Below are 23,122 nucleotides of genomic sequence, written 5' to 3'. Positions count from 1 at the left end.
GGAGTTGTGCAAGCAGCACAGGGAACACATTGATTTGCAAGGCCAGGGAGCGTTCTGGACTTTGAATAAATCTAACAGAAACATTCACAGCAATATTTTATATTTTCTGAAGAATCCAGCAACTTTTTCCCTGGTGGTTAAGTTACTTCACCAAAAGCAATGCAGATGTGGGTTTCTGTGCAGCTTTGAAAGCATATTTGATATGAGGGCATGGGTGTTCTCTCCTGCTCAGCTGTTTTTGTTTCCCAGAGTTTGTCATAACAATCTTTTATTAGGAAAATGGAATTGCCTCTGACATTTTCAGGCAATACACAGCTGTGCTGCACTGAAAAATGATAGAAAAGTAGAAAAAGCATACATTTTTTCACCTGTTCACCTGAATTGGTAAGGAATTGCTGAGGAGAGAAAAGGCAGTGGCCCTGCTGCTGCTGGAAGGTTTGTGCAATCAAATCCCAGTAACTATGCAGAGTCCAAGAAAGAAAATAAAAATGGGGTTTTTTAAACATCTCCTACATTGAATCTCAATGTGAGGTCACTTCTAGAGGCTTTTGAGAAGCTGTAATAAAATTTCCCTGAGCACACCACAATGGCCACAGGGCTGGCTATCACCAATGTCCTGCAGAAAACTCTGATCATGAGGGAGCTCAACTGCTGTGGTGTTATTATTCCTGAAAGAACAAAAACAGCATTTGTAGAAATTTTATTGGAGCTGCCAACAATTTAGTGTGGGAGCAGTATCATTTAGTAGGGAAAGCTGAGGACACAGCAGCCCAAGTGTGCCAAGGTGGGATGTTCGGCAAGAACGCCGCAGACAGGAATTGGGTTCCTTTGCAGTAAGAGGGACATGGATGGAGGAAGAGGTTGGAAAGGAAAAAGGATTTGGAATTTTTATGGAAGCCAGAATTGTTATGTGTTGTGGTGGAAGCTTTATGAATGAATGTGTAATGGATTCTAAAACAAAAATATGAGATACTGAACAATTATAGGAAGTTATTTTAGGAATCAAGATCTCTTCTTTTTCAGTCCTAAAAGAATGAGCACAGTTTTTTTAATTACAAGCAAAGTTCATTTGTCAAACTCAGCTCCTCTGAGAACATTTGAAATGCTTGCTAGTTCTTAAATTACTTGAAAATTACATCTTGGTTTTGGCAGTGGTTGAGCTCAAGAAAAAAAAGTTGGTAAAACAGAAACCAAGCATGCCATAAACTAATGAGGGCTGTAACTTTAGAGGTCTTCTGAAACTAGATACAGCAAATTAAAGATTTATATGAGTCCTATGGGCCCAATGATCTTTTTTTTTTTTTAACTTCCTCATTATAAAATACTCCTTTACCATTTAATTTTTTTCTTATAAGCCTATAATACAGTGTTATTCTGAATTGATATAATTTCAACATGTTTAATATTAAATTGTGTCTCTTTTTTGCCTTTCATTAAAAACATCACTCTTGATTTTTTATGACTATCCAACCTGCCTTACTCTCTTTCATTTTTGTTTTTAGATGCATCATCCTATTCAGATGAAACCTGCAGATAGTGAAAAGTCAAATGGTATGTGTTCAATTTATTTTTACTTGATTGTATCTTTCTCTAAACTAAAGTAAGCACAACATTGTGACGATTTTTGCTTTACTCCTTTTGTGGTGAAAATAATAGGCAGTTTCCCTACACCTGACATGCTGGGAAGGTGTTGAGCTGCTCTGAACTCCCTTTTATCTTCTGCTTTAAAGAAGGAAGGAAATGTCCTCAAAAAAGGGTCTTCCTTGTACCTGCTGTATGTCATGACCTACCTCACTGCATACATCCTTCCCTTGGGTTCTTCTAACAGTGAGGTATTGTGGGAGCACCTGAGATTGATGAGATGGAGATAAAATGTTGATGCTGAAAATTTAAAATAAAAGAAACAAAAAGGCATACCTGTGTTAACAAATTATGTAAGTACATGATCAGCCTTAAACATTTGCCAAAAGTACCTTTTTACACAATGATGCCATTCTGAATCTGAGCCAAATTTAGCTTTTAATCATATGCTTCATTATGGGCTGGGAAGCCCACTTAGGAGCTCTCTGTATACTTATTCCTCAAAACGATTGAAAAATGAATGCTATAAAGACAGTAATATCCATTTGGAATACTAGGGTACTGCCTAAGTGGATGTATATGACATGCAAAATAGATGGCAAGGTAAATCTATTAAACATGCCAGGTTTATATATTCAGGAAAATAAGATAATCGAATGGTAGTGCAACTTGGCAGCATGTGATTCTTTAAAAATATATACGTGTATATTTTGCCCCTTGATTTGTTCCTGTAATTTTCTAAAATATATGTTAAAGATATCATCTGCCTTCTTAGATTGCAAGAGCTTCATTTTCCCTTAAGGCCCACATAATCAGAGCTGGTTCCTCCAACAGGCATCTTTGCACCTCATTAATTAGTAATCAGGGCAGAAGCCGTGCACTTAGAGATCTACATACCTGCAAATGTAAATTATGATTGGGCTCTAAATCTCTCCGCAAGGCTTTTTTAAGGCTTCTTTTTTTTGCTAATTGTAGTGCATCCCTTTTTCAGGCTTCTCCAAGGATTATGAAGTTTGGAAGGAAATTAAAACTTCACATTATGCTAGGTTTCCCATTATGACAACTTTCCAAACAAAAGTGGCCGTGAGCACCAGGAAATATGAACCATCACCCATTTGTATGGGAGGGGGTGTTCTCTCTCTCAGGTTGGAATCATAGAATCATTGAATCTTCTGAGTTGGAAAGGATAGATATCCATCCATGAGGATTCTCAAAGTCCAGCTCCTGGCCCTCCACAGGACAATCCCAAAAATCCCACCATGTGCTCGAAATGCTCCTTGACCTATGTCAGTCTGGTGCTGTGACCACTGCTCTGGGGAGCCTGTTCCAGTGCCCAGCCACCCTCTGGGTGAAGAACATTTTCCCAAAGATTTTTAGCAGTAATTTCTTGCTGTCTTTGAGTGCTCAGAATAGAGGCCAAGGCACCTGGATGGGCAGAAGGACTGAAGTTTTCAGGCCCCACTGTGGTCAAGGAGAACGTTGCTGTTGGAATCCAGACTCCAGTCCCTAGTATTTACTGCTAGCAGTGGGCACAATTATCCCTTAGGCACAGGAACGCTGGCCTGAACTAAGTATGGCCTCCGTGGATTCTTCTTTCAAAGACAAATTTCACCTCAATTTCCTTGGCAAATTAGAAAAATAAGAGGCAATGGGCCAAAATTGACTCCCAGTGAGTTACTTGTTCGTTGCCTGAAGTGTTTCTTTCTAAAGGAGATTGAACATATTGGAAAAACACTGTGGGGAATTGTGCAAATTCTGTCCTTCTCTGCAAGTACTGCCTGCTTGGAAAGCAGGGTAGGTTGGCTCCTGGCTGCTGCTGTTAGTCTAGGGTTATCTGCATGAAACTCCTGTTTGCACTGTGGGAATACTCTCTTATTTTCTGGCATCTATTCCAAGCATAAAAATTACTAGGGATTGGGTTTTTCACTTTTTTTTTTCCTTGCCTTTCTTTGTATTTTTGGGGAAAAAACAAATTGTCAGTTCAGGGGTTCCAACTGTCAAATTAAACACTTTTTAAAATTTAGATTCCTGAAGGGTGTGGGAACTTTTGATTGGCATGTTCAAGGGGTGGTGAACTATTTTTATTTTTTTTTAATCAACTGGAGAAGCAAAAGGCAAACTAATACCACGATGATGGTAATAATGGTACAGCTCCTCAGAAAGGCAGCGCGTAGGCATGGGGTTCATGGAGTGGGTGACACTTTGCCAGCAGCTGGGAGATCAAGAAAGAGAAAAAAACAACAGTGTGGGGGATGTGGAGGTTTGTTTGGCACATGTTTCCCATATGCTCCAGGCTATCCATCTGAGGAGGTATATTATCCATGCCAACAGCAAACTGTACACTGTACCTCTTCAACCAGACTGGTAAATTCAAAGGGGAAGAGAAAAAAGACATGCCAAGGCATCTTGGTTTTCATGATCCGTGCTGGTTGAGCTTTTGAGGAATGCTCGAGTCTCTTTGATTTCTGAGTCATGGGAGGATCCCAGTGGATTTTATGGGTAAAGTGGTGTTTCTCAGATTGCAAAGAGGTTTAAGAAATTTTCTTGGTCAAAATTTTTTTATGGAAAGACGTGTAGGACAAGTTGAACGCACTACAGTTCTTCTGAGCTTGTACGTGTTTGTGAATTGATAGACCTGTTCAAGTTCCATAGGGAGGAAGGACAGGTCCTCTCATTCAGTTTACAGAGGTTTTCAAAGAACAGTATTTTCTGTGTGATTAAATGCCCCCTCCCCATATTGAGTCCCTTGTGAAAAAGCTTTAAATGACCATCCAAGCCAGCGCCTCCCAGGATGAAATGCTCCTCCCTTTCCATCACTGTTCCTGCCCTTAGATGTCTGGGTCACCTGAGGAATCTGTCCCTTGACACCAGAGGCCAAGCTCACCTCATGGAAACTGGGAGATGGGTATGGAAGGGACAGCTCCAGCACAGCTGGACCAGGCTCCCCAGAGCCCCATCCAACCTGGCCATGAACACTTCCAGGGCTGGGGCATCCACAGCTCCTCTGGGCAACCCATTCCAGTGGCTCATTCCCTGCCTACAATGTGTCTAAGTCATTTCTCTGCTCATGCAGATGAAACAAATCTTGATCTCTTCCACCAAGTTTTTAGCACCTAGAGTTGATGGGGCAAGACTTGCCCTCAGATTTAATTAATTTGTCTACCCAGAGGGATTCTGAAAAGCTTCTTAACTCTTGAAAAACATAACATCTCTTGAAGATTTGCAGATGATGAATTTTGTAGTGTGTCCTGGTCTGATCACCTTTGTGCAGGTTGTTTTAACCTGTCTAGAAAGTTTTGGTTAAGGATTTTCTGCCAAAGAAGCATGTTTTACTTTGAAGGCTCCACCATTACTAAACTCATCACTCACAGTATTTATCCTTTTAAGGACATTTTCTCTTTTTCAAACAAAGGGGGTTCCTCCAGTCTAATGCTGAAAAATTTACAAACACCTGCTTGACTCTAAGTTGTCTATGGCCATTAACATCCTACAATTTGCAAATGCCTAAATGTCTTGGATCTGGATTTGAACACAGTCAATACTTTCAGGCACATATCCTGCAGACAGCATGCTCTTAAATGGATCAAAGCATCACTGCTTCAGGGAAAATGACAAAATTCTCTATTTAAAAAATAAAGGAGGGAGGAGGGTAGCTGAGTAATCTTAAAATTTATTTTTATTGATTTCCTTAGCGGAAAATATAAAAAATAATTTTGAAATTCTAAGTGGCACAACTTTGCCGAATTGGAGGTAGTAATTAGATGCCATATGCTAGCACTAACACATAGAAAAGTTGATAATTAATGCAGGCAGCTCCGGATTCAGGTGTGACTTTGACAGATTGTATGCAAGGGGTTTTCACAGGCTTACAGTTAGGGATAAAAAGTCTAATTTCACCTTTTCCCTTCTATATGGGAGTAAAAAACCAAAACCAAACCAAAAAAAACCCCAAAACCTCCACACCATTTATACATAATTAACTATTTATCTAGTTGCTCAAAAGAGAAGGCATCTTCTGGGGAGAAAATGCACTCTTTATTTGACTGGACTCCACAGAAATGTACAATAAAGGGTTATAATTTTGATCTTTCAGAATTTTGGGGGTTTGGAAGAGTGAAAATAAAAGTTATGTTGAATCTTCAGGGAGATTTCCCACAATTATTACAGGGTTTAATTCTTTTGTAGCATTCAGAAAATAATCTCTACTCCTTTATCCTCCTGGGTTAGCACAAGCAATCTAATACAGCCTGCAAGAAATGCTCATTACTGAAGCGAATTGAGTAAAGCTAAAAAATTAGACCCTTCAGGATGTTATTCTGCAAGGTGGATGTAGTGCTGTCAGAAGACAGGAGGCACAGTTTGAAAAGTTCCCCTCCCAGCAGAGACAGATTTCATCTCAGATAACCTTTGATGGCTAAGGCAGAGTTCTGGGTTCAAACACGATGCCCAGGCACGTGTGCTAGTGAGGGCAGTGCTAGCCTTGATGGGGTTAAAAGAGCAACTCTGCTCATTTGAAAACAGGTGTCTGTACCTCTTCAAGCAGTGCTCCTGCATTCTGGCAAACCCCAGCCCAAATCCAGCAGGCTCAGCACTGGATGTGTCATTTGAACTGCCCTGGCAGCACAGCCAACCTGCATTTGTAATGTGTTGAGATGGATTAAAGGTGAACCCCATAATGTGTTAATCAAGAAACTGTGTGGTTTCACACTTTCCTTCCTATAAATAGAACTTCAGGCCTTGTTTACTGTGACCTTCTGGCTCCTTCTGCTCCATCAAGGAGGGGCACTCAGCCACCCCATCCTACCTGCTGCTTCCAAACAGTTGCATCTCCTTCATTCCCCCAGAGTGGTGCAAAATAGTCAGAAAGTTCAGCTAAGTCCATAAGGGGGGGTTCAGAAATAATGATGTCAAATGCAGGCTAAAAAAGTTTTGATTTTTCTGGATTTTGAATTGTTGAAACCTACCCCAAGGGTGGGAGAGAGAGTTATCAAGCAGCAGTGAAATGCTTTTGAGAGATGTGTACATGTGCTGGCCCTTGCACACTGTTATCCTTCCCCCAGCCTTTTGCTTTGCCTGCTCTCATTGCCCAAAGCACTGGCAGCTCCCAAGCTTTGTCCAGCCCCTCAGAGCTCACTCATTCCTCATGTCCCTGCAGCTGGAGCTCAGGACATCTACATGGTGTCACGATGCCCAAGATCTGGGAGTTGGCTGGAAGGTAACAGCATCTGTCAATGAACTCAGTCAGTGTAAAAAAAAATCTGTAATCTACTCTCAGTAGCAGGGGAGAGACTTCCATGACAAAGGGAGAAATGCCTTGTCAAGCACCTTGCCACCTTGCTGGGAGAGGTGAGACCTGTCACTCTTTGAAGGAGCTGATCTCTTGGCATTGCCAACAACCAGTTGAGCTGAGACCAAACCTGTAGGTCACTGAAGTTAGGCCAGATGGGTTTAGGCTGCCATGCTTTCCCTCAGCAGGAGCACCTGTCCCAGATCTGGGTCAGGTGTGTTTAATCCTTATTGTACAGTCCATGGGAGAAATCCAAAACACAGAGGAAAACCCACAGGCTTGGCAGATCCAGAGGGAAGTTAGCTCACCTCTAAAAGCATTTGACCCACACTTGCACTCTGTTGTCTGATTCTCACACCTTGCCTGTGTGGCTGGTAAGAAGTCATTTTAGAAAGAAAGAAGTGGCTGACCAAAAATGCAGAAATAACTCTTGAAAATTAGTCTTATTGAGGTGGAAAAGTATTCCTTTCTCTGTGTGGGAAAAACTCTTTCAGCCTAATAATATCAGATGTTCTATCAGATGGAGTGAAAACATGTCATTTTGATCTTGACAATTGTCACTTTAAATGTTTTTTATGCTGGACCTCTAGCCAGAAAAAGAATAGCAATTTTCTTAAGCTTCAACACTGATCAGCACTGACTAATGGCACTGAATGCAGAGCACGTCATCATATCAATATGTTTTCTGTACTCTGAGCATTGTTCATGAAATCTGCATTTTTAAGATGTACAGTACACAGGAGCTGGATGTTTAATTTACTATAAAATCACCCTCAAGCTGCAAACCTGCAAATCATGTTAGTTAAATGGCATATTTATAGGTTTACTACCAAAACCAAAAGAGGCCGATGGGGAGTTTGTCGCCTGCTACTCTTTGGAAAATTAAAACAAAACCTTCTGTTCACATCTCATTTTTTTTGAGTCTCCATGTGAATCTCTTTGGTTTGAGGCTTTGTCCTGGCACCAAAGCAGGACCCAAGGGACCTCCTTTGGGATGCTGTGGCAGGCATTTGTCCAACTTAGCCAGCAGCTATTTTTAAAAGAGAGTTGGAGCCTAGCCACCCTTAAGGTAGATCTGCACACTATTTCAAGCCTAAGATCAAATTTAAACTGGTTGGTACTGGCTGACACAGAGACACAAAATAAGAGGTTCATAACACAGAGCAGAAGGCAATGCTTGGAAATGTGCTTGGCACCAAGGCTTCACCCAGCCTGACCTCAGTGTGTGGTGTGGAGAAATCCAGGCCTGGCAGCCCAGCTGGGTCCCTTGTCTCAAAATCTTTCCTGCACTATGGCCATAGTCTGTGGCTGTTGTTGAGGGGACAGGCTGCCAGGGAACTTCCTCAAAGAGATTGCTCAAGGCAATATAGGAATTGTCTGCAGCCAGGTTACAGGTATCCTTCCACCAGCAGAAGCGTCTGCCTGTACTCCTCTTGTCGCTGTGAGCAAGGTAATTCAGCTTTCCCACCCTTAAAATAATATTTAGCAGCATCAAGGTCAGCTGTATATTATGAATGAGATGTAAAGCTTCATAATAAGACACACACACACACACACACACACATATATATATATATAAAAACTTGCAGGTCTTATTTGCAATCACGCATATTCAGCTCCTGATCTGTATATAACTGGCTCATCCCATGCATTCAGCATTTCTTAACCCTTTCTGGAGGGTTCACCTGCGTGTGGAACCTCAATATAAAGTGTGAATGAAAATGTTCAGTCTTGAGGAATCTCTGCTGAAGAAAACATCTTCCCCTGGGTGTTAAATTCACACCAATTTTCTTGCAAGCTTGTAGAGTGAGAAGCTGGGATTGCAGGGGCTGGCCTCTGTTTTGGGCTCTGAAAAATGCATGGGTTTGGTGCTTGCTTATATAAAAGCTACAAATACTTTTTAAAGTCAGCGATTTAAGGAGAAAATTACTTCAAATGCTTCTCGTGATCAATAAACATGAATCTCTTCCTGTTATTCTTGAAATTATTAAATGCACTGAAAATATTGAAGTATAACAGAAATAAAATCCTAGAAAAAATGAACGCAGTTCCTTCTTCCTCGGCTGCAATTTTTTCCATATGACAAACTCGTACTAATACAGGAGACAGAGTTAGAGAGCAAGAGAGGATTCTTTTTTTTTATTGTAAGCCCAGAAATGAAAATACTTCATTACAAAAATAATTTGCACAATAATAGAAATAAGTAAGTGCACTGCAGACTCTCTGGAGTAAAGCTTTCCTTCCCTCTTTGCTTCCCCACAAACCCTGACAGTCTGCTCATTAACAAGGAATTGGATTTACATGCCATTTCCAGAGAAGAAGAAAGCACTGGTGTATGTACTGTATAATAAGCACTTAGATTTTTGGTTTAATATAGATAAGTGGGTGCCTCAACATTTTTAAGTTTTTCCAGAGTGGATTAAGTTTTGATGACCTCTTTCATTTTTGACAAGAGTCCCCAGCATTAGACCTGTAAATTTGGGTTTGATTAATTGGACTGTGTGCATCCTGCTGCAGCAGTCCAGCTTGTGCTGGTGTTGGTGACAGTGCAGGCAGAAAATACTCTACCAATAATTCAGGTAAAGCATGTTTTTCTTGGTGGTTTTTTGCAAACTCAGCATCATTACGCATCAGAAGGTGTTCAGGTGATGTCCTGAAATATGTCTTGTGTCCTCCTGAAGGGCAGAGGGCTGTGGCACTGAAAAAAAACAACAAAACAGCAGAAAAATTTAATGCATTCTTTTTCCAGAGCAGTCATTGCACATCTGCCTTTCCAGTGCCATGCATTAAGTTGGCTGAAATTGAAAGCTCAGATAGGAGCTGCTCTCAAAACAATTCTCAGGAATATTTTTCATTAGCTTGTATCATTATGTGCACAATCCCTTCTTCACCCTCACCCCATCATGATTTCTTTCACACATGAGGGGGATGAGGGAATTTATCTGAATTAGAATCTATGCAAAGATATCTTTAAAGTGTCTGTAAGGGAGGATACTTTCCTTTTAGAAGCCGTGAAGGGGAGGTGTATGCAGAGTGACTAAGACAGCCAATTAATATGTTATATAAACAGCAGGCACCACTAAAAAGAAGGAGAGAGAGAGAGAGAGAGAAAAATGAGATATTTGGGGTGGGGAAGGAAGGGGGAAGGGAGGTTGTAAGTATAAAGTGTTTGCCTTAGGACTTGTCTTCAGTTACAGAGCCAGACTCACATGACTGGAGCTTGGTTTGATGTGGTAATGAAGCATTGATCACAGCAAAAAGATGAAATGGCCTTTGCTCATTCATTATTTTTATCTTCTAGCTGTGGAAGACAGAAAATTGTTCATAGGAATGGTTTCGAAGAAGTGTAATGAGAATGATATCAGGGTGATGTTTTCTCCGTTCGGCCAGATAGAAGAATGCCGAATCCTTCGGGGACCAGATGGGCTGAGCCGAGGTGAGTGTGCAGCCTGTAAAGTCTCTTTCCTTAAGTGCTAATTGGGAGCTTTATGTCACAGCCAAGGTAGGCAGAGCTGCTGTCTGCAGCGAGAGGTTACTCTGTAATACATCCCACGTGATGAAGGTATCCACATGAACTTTTCACAGTGACTGAAATTATCACCTTTTATTTCCAGTGTCAGAAAGGTCTCGGTGCCAACATATTAACTTGTGTTATCACCTGTTTGTCAGCTGGAAAGGTTCCTTTGCACCCTGAGAAAACACCCTCAGTTTTCTGCTCTCACAAAATCAAAGTTGCTCCCCTGACCCCATTTCTGCTTTGTAGCACAAGGCCAAAAAAAAAAAAACAACCAAAAGGACAGGACTGTAAATGACTGCTTGAGGGCATGAAGGGTGATGGGAACAGGCCCTCATTGTAGCACTATCTCCTCCATTCCTGTGTTTTCTGTAACTCTATGCAAAACATAGGTCTGCTGTAAGTGAGAAACAAAGAGGTTACCCTGGACCTGAGAGCTTTGCCTGGACAAAAGTTTGTAAAGAGAGTTTTTAAATCTTGCGCCTCTACCACAACCCAAAAACCAGGGCAGAGGTGTTAAGCATCACCATCAAGAGTGGTCAAGTGGCCAACCTGAACTTGGAAATGAAATGCTGCACAGATTTCAATAACCAGTGATCTCTTTTGAGTGCAAAAGTACCTTTTAGGGAAAGGCCTTCTGAAAACCTATTGAAAAGAAAGATAAATGTATATTGATGATAGAGACTGCATCTTAACTCCATGGTATGTGGAACTGAATTTATTCTCAGAGTATGAACCTTCTCAAAACATCAGTGCCAGGGGTTCCTGAGTAGAAAAGGAAATAAGGATAGTCCCATCTCTCAGTGCAGGATTATGCTGTTGTAACCTGCCACAGCCATTTAATGGCACAGGGAGTAAAGTAATTTTAATTGTGGAGCTGTGAAAAACATCACATCTATAGGAAAAACAAATACATAGAAAGTACACAGTTTATGCATTTTATTACATTTTCAAAAGGCACAGAAAAAGGTGATATGTATATCTATTACCACTTTGCATATAGATATGAGTATAGATTTAGATTTGTTTTTTCTTTACTTTTGGATCTACTTGTTTCTAGTAGGCAATAGGATCCACAAAATTTTGTGCAATAATTTGTGCATGTGGGTTTCCAGTTTCTATAAAACACCTATAAATTTCAGCAATGGAAGTGCAGGTATTCCTATATATCATGGCACTGCTTGGAAGCACGTACTCTACTACTTCTGAACAATAAGGAATTATTGAAAAGCCACTCTTACAATAAATAGGGAGCCCCAAGGAAATTATGCACTTACATTTATGCTTTGTGATCCCCAAATTTTTGGGGCTTGGATGCAGCAGTCCCTTCAGGCAATTATGGCTTTTGCCTTGGGGAAGATTAGGGCACAGGTCAAAAACTGGTTTAATCAATAGCTCAATAAGGAATGTTTACTGATGGAGTAGTGTGTTGCCATTATCTTTCTAGACCCAACACTGAGGCAAAATAAGTATTTCTGATTTTCACTGATTTCATTGTGTGAGCAGCACAAGGAAGGGATGACGGAAGACACAAGTGGGAAAGGAGCTAATTAACTGCTGAAATAACAAGATCCGCGCATCAGATGTTTTGAGCCCCAAAAAAAGATTTAATTGACTTGTCAGCATCACCCAACAAAGAAATGGATCTTTCCTGGGATCCATAAAAATCCCACTGCATACTTGCCTTAATTCAACAGACTCAGTATAGCAGGAGCATAGAAAAGCTAATTATGAAATCCAGCAGAGTAAGTGAGGTTGGTGGGGTGGTTTTGTTCTGCTGTGAACAGCAATCTCACAACAATCAGGAGCTGAAATTCCTAAGCCACGTCTCCAATGTATCAGGCAGGGCAGTGCTGTGTGCTGGCCAGCACAGCTGTACAGTTAAAGTGCTGTTCTCTCCTGCTGGAGGCTGAAGATCTCAGTCCAGGTAGGTCACACACCAGTGAGCACAGCAGAGCTGCATCCTCTGTGCCGCTCGGGTTCATTTCGGTCACAATCACGACTGATATTCTATCATGCCCTCATGCCTCATGCCTTGTTAAACTCGAATTGCTTTCTACACACCCATGTTCACACTTCAAAATGGGTTCAGCTGCGCCAACCAGGTTTTCAGGCAGATTTTTATCAGCTTCACAGAACCACCGCTCCATGAGAGAAGGCAAAGTGTTGTGAAAATGGCTGGTATTGCAGTTGAAATGAAAAGTACTGAGGGACATCTGCAGAGGAGGGAGCTTGACTGAAAAAGCACAAGGTGAAAAACTGCTTCAGGAGGGAGAATTTACACTGTTAAATCTTTGTAAAGAATTCCAATCCTCAATGAGTTTTAATTCATGTTACCATTTCCAAGATGTTAATTCCCTTTGCCACAAACATAATTTATTTTCTCATCACCCATCCAGATGTGCTCCCTTCCTAGGCACAGAGGGATGAATGAAAAATAGTCACTGTCTGAGGAAAACCCTGACTTTGCCATGCCAGAGCCTCTGGGAGCTCAGTTCAGTGCTCACAGCAGTGAGATGGAAATATGGCCCAGTAAACTCTGTTTGGTATCTCTTTTTAATTGCCTAGCAGGTACACCTCATGGTATCTCAGATGAAAAAAGCTTGAACAGTATCTTCCTTCCTATCTATGCCAGCCTTCAAGCTTTCTTAAAGGGTTCAGGCAAATAATCTGCATTACCAGCAGATAGTTGCAAGGAATAGCTCCAGGTTACATGGCTCAGTAAAACAGTTTTGGTCTGGACTGGGTTTGGGGTTGAGTTTTTTTCCTTAGTAAAGACTAAAAAGGTTTTGTTGACTTTTATTTTAGCCCATCTACACTACATCAGCAACTTTACCACTGGGAGGGTAACAGTCTGCTATCAACTCATAGGCAGGATTTAGGGTTGTATTGTACCACATGGGCTCCAGTAGCAAGGAGAAATCCCATCCTGTGGCATCAAGGGAAAATGTAACACTTTGTGATGAGTGTGATATAAGTGCTGAGATAAAGGGAGAAGGGGAGAGAGATGGAGCTCATTGTTTCTTATTGTAGTTCCTAACCAAGAGTTGACAGAACTTTAATATTAAAGTCACACCCATTGCTGTCACTACTAATAATGGACCATCCCTTTTTCCACTCCAAATTCCTATTGTCAGCTGTTTGAAACTCAGCTCTAAAATGAGGCTAAAGTAATGACACAGAACTCCAGTGGTGGAGCAGTGTATTTTAAAGAAACTGAGATTTTTTTTTTGGCTGAGTCATGTTTTCCCCCATTGTTACTCACTCCTACATCTAAGAAATAAGCATTGTTTATACCTGCTATATTTCAATCAACTACAAGAATAGTCAGCAACCATAAAGCATTGCCTTCCAAAGGCTCTGCTCTGGGATAGTCCTTGTGAAATTAGCTGGCTGGCAGCGAGTAATTCCTAGCTGTGAAAGGTATTAAAAAATAAAAATACCCTGTTGGCTGTAGAGATAAAGAACCCAGGGACCCAACAGCCACGGAGGCTGGCTGCCTCTTGAGCAGGGTTCATGGGACTATCTAAAGAAGCTTGCCACTTCCTGTACAATATTCATTATTCAGAGAGAAGGATTCAGCCTGCAGGGTTGTTTAATCCAGCACTTTTTCTGAAGAGCTAAATATGCTTTACAAAAATTCATGATTGTGATATCATGTGCTAAGCTTCATTATCATGAAAAAGTAGAAGTGAACTGCCTCAGATGATTAAGATTTTAAATCACTTATTGTAAATGGCTTAAGGAAACTTTCAGACCTCCTGACTCCCAGCACTGTGTAATGTCTATATGACCACAGATGCCAACACAGACAGCCAGGCAATGAGAGCTGGAGTGTGCAAAAATAGCAGAATTCCCCAAGTTTGATTTGTAGCTGTGTAGCTGTGCCACTGATGTGCTGTATTGACCATAGATGAGTTGGTCACTCATCATCTCTGTTATCCTGTTGTTTAAAATAAGGGTAGTGATGCTCCTCTGCCTTTGTAAAATGCTTTTTTTAGATCAGTGGATCAATATCTCTGTATCACTCTAGGAATTATTACCATCCGTAATGATGATAAAAAAAATCCTCTTGTCCTTATCACAGGAGCACCGCATAGCAAATTACTCTGCTGTATTGTTAAGTGCAGATTTATATATCACATACCAGAAAGAAATCAACTGGGTTAATAGCATGCACTGAAAAAACCTGCTAATAACATGTACAGAGAGTTGGATATACCATGAAAATTGTGAGAAAGTTCAAAATGCATTTTTCTGCATCTTCTAAGCTCCTAATTGTATGATTTTTTTTAACAAAACATCACCAGGCACATGGGACAAGTGAACATTTCTGCAGACATTGATTACAAGGATTGTTTTTTTCATTCTTTCTTTGCTTTAAGAGCAGGTTAGAAATGGAATAGCGAGATACACCATGGTGAGGCAATTTAATTTCTTGAAAATCCATTCAGAACTTTCAGATTCAAGGGTTTTCTGGATGAATTAGTAAAAGAAAATTAGTATTTGCATCACAATTAATTGCAGGGAAGGATAGGTGAGGGACTTTTATGCTGGGGTTTTCTTTCCTCTGGATATTTACTGCTCCTTTCTGAGCTAAAGTAATATGAAATGCCAGCTGTGGGAACACCTTAGATTAGGGGTTACTTTCTGAATTGCGTATCAGTAAGTGATGGGAAGCAAGGACATGGAAGTGCTGTGTTTTCAATAGCTCTTCAGAAGCACCTCCGTGCCTTATGCCTTTTGCTGCAATGTGGTAACATTTTCATTTTTTCCAATCATTATGGCACATTTAATTTTGTTTTCCCTTGCTGAAACTCTTTTGCAGCTGGGAGGGAAGTAACACATCCAATTGACCAATGTCTCTGCTGGCCTTTGGCCAGTGACTACATCTCAGATTTCCATTACTGCAGTTTTGCAGCAATCCTTCCCAAGAGGCAATCCTGAAATGAAATAATTTGCAAGAGGCTTTATTCCAACAAGAAGATCATCGAGGCACAGCTAGAGAACGTGGTCTTTGGTACCCATTTAATTCTGGCTTGGTGTAAATTCCACTTACTGAAGTCTGTGCTTTGCAGGGTGGGTAATTGAATGTCCAATTAGAAATGCTTCGAGGGAACCATGAACTTCAGGAAATTTAAAATCTACAACCTGTCATCCAGTCAATAGTCAAATCAGTAGAGCTGAAGAGCTGAGACACAGTTACAGGATGTGCCTCTTGTTACCTTTATGTGCCTGATATGCATAAACTGAAGAGTTTCACTGTGGCTTTTTCAAATTATTTTCTTTAGACTGAATTGTTGCACTTGGTCTCAGACCTGTCATTGTGTGTCTTAGGTAATACTTAGCAACCAGATATCACTACGGTAAACAATTTGATTTACAATTTAGTTTGTAGATGAAATGTTTCTAAGCCACCAAGACAGATTTTTGTGTGATGTCTTCATTAGAAGGCTGTTTTCCAGGATGCTCCTTCCTTCAGACTGGGCTGTATTAGCACAGGAAGGAAAAGGAAAAGTCTACTTTGCAATCTCAGCTAGAAACATTTTAACCCAACTAGAGCTTATTTTTATCACACTTCAATTTCCATAGCTTTTTATTCAAGCCTTATCTTTTCTTTAAATAGAAGCTTTCATCTCAGAGGATCCCAACTACTCCTTGCAGGAGTATTTGGCAGCTTTTCACTTTTGTTTCTTTACAGAAATTGAAGAAAAACTTGTTTACAGTGTACTGGGAAGCTGTGGTGCAACCATTACAGCACCAGCTGCGCAGCCAGCACGCACAATACTGCACTTGCTTGGGGGGCTTTGAAAATCTCTTGGGTCTCCTTCTGTGTCAAAACCCTGGTTTTAGACTTCCAAACCATATCTCTGCATTTTGCATCTCCCTTTGGCTTCACTTTAAATCCTCTGGCAGACCACGGTGGTTTCATGAGGGAGGTTTCTTGTGTAGGTGTGAACCTTACCTGAAGCTTCCATACATAGAAGTGCACTCCTTCATTGCAGGAGTTGATGTTGTGTTAGACTGTGCAAGAATTCCTGACTGAATGTTTCTCAACACTTCTAGAAAAACCTGAGACGAGAAGAATCACATGAAGGAGGAGCTGAAATGGGCAGAGCTGAGCTTTTTTAAATATTTCAAGTATTCAGTCACTCAAGCAGCGAGCCCTAGGTTTGGGATGGCCAGGATCAAGGAGGAGGCCTATCACATTTGACTGCTTTTTCAGAATTCTCATTCAGTTTGTAGTGGGAGAGGGGTAAGGAGTAACCCTGTGAGTTTAGATGTTCTCTCAGCCAACGTGGCAGATGTGATGAAATTTCTCCCATGCCAGGGCTGGGTGCCTTACTCCAATTCTTCCTGCAGAAGGAAATTACTCCCTGCAGCCTTTCCCCAGTCACTCATTTATCTGCTGTAGGGGGTGAGAAGGCAGCCTTGAAGAAGCAGCTAAAATTCTTAGATCTTCTCTCTCCCTCCCCTTTTCCTTCTGTCAGTGATTCCTGACATTTTGAAACCAGAGCTGATAAATAAGTGCGAGGTGTCTTGTAGGTTGGCTGTTTTTACAAAACTATCTATTTTTTGGTGTAGCTAGGTAGCTGGCTGTACAAACTGAAGTTATTTCAGGCCATTAGCTATAGAAACATCCCCCTCTCCATATTTTCCCTCACAGAGATTCCACAGCTCCAGTAGGAAGGGAATAATTGAATATCAGGACTCGGTGGGGTAGAACAGAAATAGTTTGCTCGTAGCAGTGGGTTGGGAAGACCTCGTTCCATGGCATGCCAATCAATGCCACGTTTCATAGGGTGAGGTAAGAGGCCATGGAAATCTTTCTTGTTTCCTTGCACCACAAGGCATGAAATCTGATTAGTCCTGTCCTCTTCTAATTGTGATTTACGGTCCTGAAGCTGGCAGTGTGTTCCCAAAAGACCACCTGCACCCGTGTGACACAGTGAGTGAGAGAGTGCTGGAAAAGCTTTTCCCAACCCTTCAGAAACATAAAGAAATGAAATCCAGTGTCCTTGGATTACTTCTGATTAAATTCTAGGTGCCCAACTAAACCCATCTTCCTCCAGTGCATATGTGCCCCACAGAAGAAAATCAAAGTCCTGCCATTGACCATGGCAGCAAACACAAGCATTTCAGAAGAGCTTTTTCTGAACACCTAAAATATAAAAGCAAAGTGATTGAGTTAAATAGACCAAATCCTATGACATAGGCGAAGCTCCCATCCAGTGTGGCAGTCTGGTCATGAAGGAAAGGAGTCCATAGTTCACACATAATAAAATAGATATGATCCCATATTCCACTCATAATAGAATATATATGTACACATAATAAATATACAAATGTTGTGTGTGAGTGTCCAGGCTTGTTAGCTGAAAAATAACCCTTGAATATGAATATACATAGCAATGTCTGGAAGGATGGTTAAATTAACAAATGTTTAATTGGGGCACTTGATGGCAACCTCTTAAAGTCTGGATTTTCAAATAATTCAGGAATAACATTGTCTACTGAATTTTTGCCATGTTATTGAGGTAAATTGGAAATTTACTGTGGAAATGGCCACTGTCTATTGGTGGGAAATGGCCTGCTGAATGGAGATAACAAGGGGACTTAACCTTGTAGCCTCTGGCTGGCAAACCCTAATTAAAATGCAGCCCCATCCTCTCTGTGGAATGCTGCTTCCAAATGCTCATATTCAAGCTGCATAACCTCATTCATCAGGCATTCCCCTTGCCCAAAGAACAAGTTTCTTTCAAATTGGTACAGAGATCTGCTACAAAGGTCTTTTTGCTCCATGACAAAGGCAACGAGACCCATGCAAATGGTTTTGGGCTGAGGAGTGAGGAGGAAGGCTTTGCAGTGGTGTTGGGCACTGGAAGTGCCCAACAGCTGAGCCCTGTGGTTAAAGAGAGAGAGAAAGCTCAGGGGAGGGAAGGGGCAGTCTGCTTTATCTTGAGAGGAGTGCAGCCTTATTTCTCTGCTGATTCACATTTCTTTTGAGACCTGCTAATTGCAACATCTCTCAGTAAGTTACTTACAGCAGAACTGCTGGGGAGAAATTGTGATAAATGCATAAACTGTGTCTTACTGATTTTTGTTGACATTTTACATGCTTCTCATGCATTTGAAACCTCCATTCAGTAATTGTTACTATAGTACCCACTCCTGGATACTGAGAACCAAAGTGAATGAAGCTGTTTCTTGACCATTATCAACAATATTATTCAAGGCTGTGCATGGGGTTCCTTGCCTGCCCTCCAGTGTATCTCTATTTGTGCTCATCCCCCACTGAATTTGCAAGACAAGAAATGAATAATGCTAATAACAGAAATGGTATTAAGAGAGATTACTTTGAGACTGATGGTAAATTTAGGCCTCTTTAATTTTAGTGCACAGCAGCAATATGGAATCTAGGAGAAGTATTGTAGATTATTTACCCTTCTACTGCATATTTTGTCTAGATTGCTGTACAGAAAGCTGGTTTGTTACATCATATCCTTTGACAGAAATATGTTGCTGAACAAGACTAGTATAGCATTATGTAGTGTGGCTAAAGAGTAGTGAGACATCATCAGCTGTTTTGTTACCTAAGAAATACAGAAGGTCACAATGCTGTGGTGAAGTTTGGGTAAAAGAATTTTGTTTTTTGATTTTATGATGCTCATCTATCAGTCAGAGCTACACAAGCCAGTTTAGGTTCTTTTGAATCAAGGGCCTTTACGTTAAAGAGAAAAAAAATACCGCATGATGCAAAAATGCATTGACTTTATTTTCATGACTAGATGTAGTGCTTTTGGGTAATGATCAGGCATTGCTTTCTCTTACTGTTGTTTGATTAAAATGTGAATACAGTCTTGACTTGATAATCTTACCAGGTACACACAGAGCTAAAAAGAAAAGGTATTCTACGCCTCAAATTGATTTGCATAAACCAAACAATCTGTTGCTTGCTGGATTGCAAAATGGTTTATTTTGCCCATTGGCCACAGGGGCAACAATATTGTATTTTTGATGCCAGAATGTAGCTTTCATGCATTAGCTCTAAAATGACAATATGCTTTAGCCTCTCAGTGCTTAGATCTGCTTCATTTGGAAATCTTTTAAGTAGTAATAATAATAATGTTTTGAGGAAATTGAGTGGAACACTAAATTATTCTCTGAAACCTAAGTTCAAACTGTGCAAGGCTAAGGGAGCTGAAAATCAATGCACTTTTAAAGTCATTAGAGATCACAAGTGAAATAAGTCTGTGTTGCTTTAGCTAAGCTTTTAGTGTGCCATGGTATTATTACAAAATCAGCCTGAATCTGCATTAATTTCACAGTCTTTTTCTTTAAGATGCCCAAGGGTGCATGAAGAATAAAATGTAAACCTCAGGAGGCAATGTTTTTATTAGCCAAAAGGGTGGTGAGTCATGCACTGAAAACGTTGACCTGCACTATGCCCAGTGTAGGTATGGCTGACAATAGTAAAAAGGTGGAAAAATCGCCCAGGCATTACCCTACTGGCTTTTCATTATGATTTTAAAGGCTGAAGAGGGAAAAAAAAAAAGAGTAATTTTTTCAGTTATTCATGCACATAGCTTCAGAATTGTTCAGGCTGGCATTAGCTTTCATGGATCAAAGAATTATACTTGTACCTAGAACTCGGAGAAACAAATACCATAAGGATTTTTATTTTTAAAATGTTAATTTCTTAAATGTTGAGATTCCACCTACATTACTGAATTTTGTCTGAGTCTTTGCACAAATAGTCACAGGATACACAGTGGTGTTTTTCTCATTCTTATTTGTATGATACTTCTTGGTGCATCACAGTAATTTGTGATGTTATAGACCCCTTTATTAAATTCTCAGTTCAGCTGTTAGTGATGCCGACATTTATTCACTATCCACAGTTTACCTACACAAAAGCCAGAGCAAGCAATTGTTAATGCATGGTCTGAATAGATTTAACTATGCAATCCAAAGGCTACATAAAAGCCTTATTTATTTCAAACCCTGTGGCTAAAGAACAAAAACAGTAACAAAACAGAACAAACAAACAAATTTTTAAAAAAAAGAAAAGAAAAACAAAACAAAGCAAACAAAAAATTAAATAAAAACCCTTCTTGTCACCCATCTCCACCTAATTTTTTTTCTTTCATCTATGGTCAGATTAGCAAGTCAGCACTGTCAATAAATAAACTAGAGAAGTTGTTTATTTTTATGTACTACTGAGAACAGTGTCGTCTTGTGGCCGTTCTCGTAGACTGTGTTGGTTTAACAAGCGTCCAACCCTTTTGTCTTGTTGTTTTTTGTCTTTCCTGCTCCCTGTCCCCTTGTTCCCACAGGCTGTGCGTTTGTCACATTTTCTACAAGGGCAATGGCACAGAATGCAATCAAAGCCATGCACCAGTCTCAGACCATGGAGGTACAGTACTGTATCATTTGCCCTTTCTTTGTTTTCTTTGTGCAAATGATTGCGAATGGTAAAGCCATGCTCTCCTGGATCAGATCAGACACATGACAATCACAGATTTAAATTTTTTACCAGCTCACTCTACCTGTCTTCGTGAAGCTTTATTTTTCTCAATCACCTAAAAGAGCACAATAAGACTGCTGTGTGGTGTCCAAACACAGCTCTCAATCCTGTTTTCAGTGGCATTCAGCAGAAAATAAAAATGCTGTGAATACCACTCCTCAGTCATACTCAGAGTATCTCTGATGAGTAAATTACCTCTATTTTTAACACACGTTCCCCCTAAGAAAAATCTTAGCTTCTTTTAAATAGATTTCTAAGTGTTGTGGTTTGCAGTGCTCTGAGAAAAAGCTCAAGAGATTTAACATGGCCACACTGAGTTACTAGTGCATGTGTTTTTCTGCAAATAGAATCTCTTTTTAAGTTAATATTATTTCGCCTCCTTCATGTAGCCAATAAAAATGCTAATGATGACAGAGCATACAGAGTGTGGCACTTCCTGCAGAGCACCATCGTGGCTGGCCCCTCACAAGCAACACTCTTCATTCCCTTCCAAACTGCCTCTATGGCCTCGTATTTTATCATGATGAGCAGCTCAAAACTTTAAACCGGTTCACTCAATGTGACTTCAGCTGCTGGCTAACGATCTGGTCACTGGAGTGGTCATTGAATGCCACAGCTTGTCTGGCAATCTCAAAACTTTTTTCAGTCTGTGATTTTTGTCATGGTCTTTCAGAATTTTGCACAAAAAACCGCACAAGTATGAAATCTTTACTTACTCTGGATCTTCTAGCTTATCATTGGAGAGTGCATGTTATACTGTATTATGTATACTGTATCTTCGTGTAGTGATGATTTTTCTCAGAGGTGGCATTGATGTTATGTGCACTTGTTTCTTTTTTTCTTTATTTTTTTTATTTTATTTCTTTTTCCACCAGGACCTTTCAATTTTTTTTTTTATTTTTTTTTCTCTCAGTGATTTTCCTTTGCAATGCTCTAGTCTCCCAAAGCATGCTGGGTGCTAAACAATCATTATTGCGTCATGTCGTTGAGCTGCTTTGTGTAACGAGCCAAGGGGGGACACCAGGGGTGGGAGGGTGGACAGAGGACAAGGAGGAGGAGAAGATAAAATTCAAGCCAGTGCATGAAAATGTCACTAACTGTTTCCTGTATAGTACAAGTAATTATATCAGCATTGCAAAGCTGTTGTCTTTCCAAACATCACGTTTGAATTTGGTTGAGCTTCTTTTATAATCAATGTGTTTTCTTTTCAGTGCAATGCATTTTTAGACCCTGGGTATACAGTTTTAGTTGAGAATCTGCCAATGAGATGAGAACAGATGAAATTATCTTTACTAGAAAGCTGCTGTTATACAGTCTATGCAGTCTGATAGTATATTGTAAAAAAACTGCCACTTTGAATCTCTGCAATAATACCTGTAGTAATTTGTCTGCCGTGCACTGCTCCATTAATTCAGATCTGTATGTTTTGCTGGGTTTGATTCCAAGTAAAAAGGAAATGTTTACTGGTAATACTGTGTTTTACCTATATTTTCCATGTGTTTGAATGCATTTTTCCATCTAGCAAAATGAATTTTACACAGCTCTACTTCTGAAGACGGTAAAATAAAGACATAACACCTCCCAGACAAATTCTCCCAGTCATCTGTTGTATGCAGCACTCCAAAAGGGGCTGCATTTTGGCAGGATACTCTTAATGAGATTAGTTCTGTAGAATAGTTACTCTTGGATCAAAATCCCTCTCAACACCTTTAGAGACATCATCAATGAGATCCCCAAATTGGCGAGGCAATTCCAGATATTTTGCCCTTTGAACATCGGGGTCTTTGCATCAGTTGAGCTTAGGCTGAGTCCCTTCTTGGAAAGAAGCTGTGCACCCTCCCTCCCCGTGGAGGAGGGATTCAACCTGACAACAGAAAAATATGAAGGCAGCAGCAGCTGTTGGGAAGAAAATGGCGCTGAATGGCATGGAAATGTGAAGCCATTGAATGAGGAAGGGAGATGCACCTTGTGTTTGTGCTGGAAGCTTCCCCTCAAGCTAGGAAATAGAAGTGCATAAAACAAGAATCACCCCGTAGGCAAGAAAAAAAAAAAGAAAGAAAATCCTCACTTTTGCCAATACTCTTCTAGTGAAAAGTTAAAGTGGGTTGACTAGTGTTACATGTCAAACCTCAGCCTGAAACAGTCATCTTGGACACTTTGGTTTCATGTTATTTTGCAAATAAAAGCGGGCTTAGTGGAAGATACGTAGTAC

At 40.4% G+C, this 23,122-nt stretch overlaps 1 protein-coding gene across 11 annotated transcripts in view; it reads left to right on the top strand.

Annotated features, from left to right (window-relative positions):
• CELF2 (CUGBP Elav-like family member 2) overlaps nucleotides 1–23,122 on the top strand; it is a 548,688-nt gene that overhangs the window by 468,145 nt on the left and 57,421 nt on the right. For 10 of the 11 annotated variants that reach the window (XM_071424129.1, XM_071424123.1, XM_071424122.1 and 7 more), the window contains 3 exons: nucleotides 1,503–1,551; nucleotides 10,170–10,304; nucleotides 20,720–20,799. In XM_071424129.1, coding sequence (XP_071280230.1) covers nucleotides 1,503–1,551; nucleotides 10,170–10,304; nucleotides 20,720–20,799 — 264 coding nt within the window. Of the gene's footprint in view, nucleotides 1–1,502; nucleotides 1,552–10,169; nucleotides 10,305–20,719; nucleotides 20,800–23,122 lie in introns of those variants that run through there. The other variant, XM_071424132.1, reaches the window with a different exon arrangement.

The sequence above is a fragment of the Agelaius tricolor genome, unplaced genomic scaffold (assembly GCF_023055355.1).
Source record: "Agelaius tricolor isolate 1412-34295 unplaced genomic scaffold, bAgeTri1.0.p SCAF_3, whole genome shotgun sequence".
NCBI lineage: Eukaryota > Metazoa > Chordata > Aves > Passeriformes > Icteridae > Agelaius > Agelaius tricolor.
This window is presented reverse-complemented; position numbering and strand designations above follow the sequence as displayed.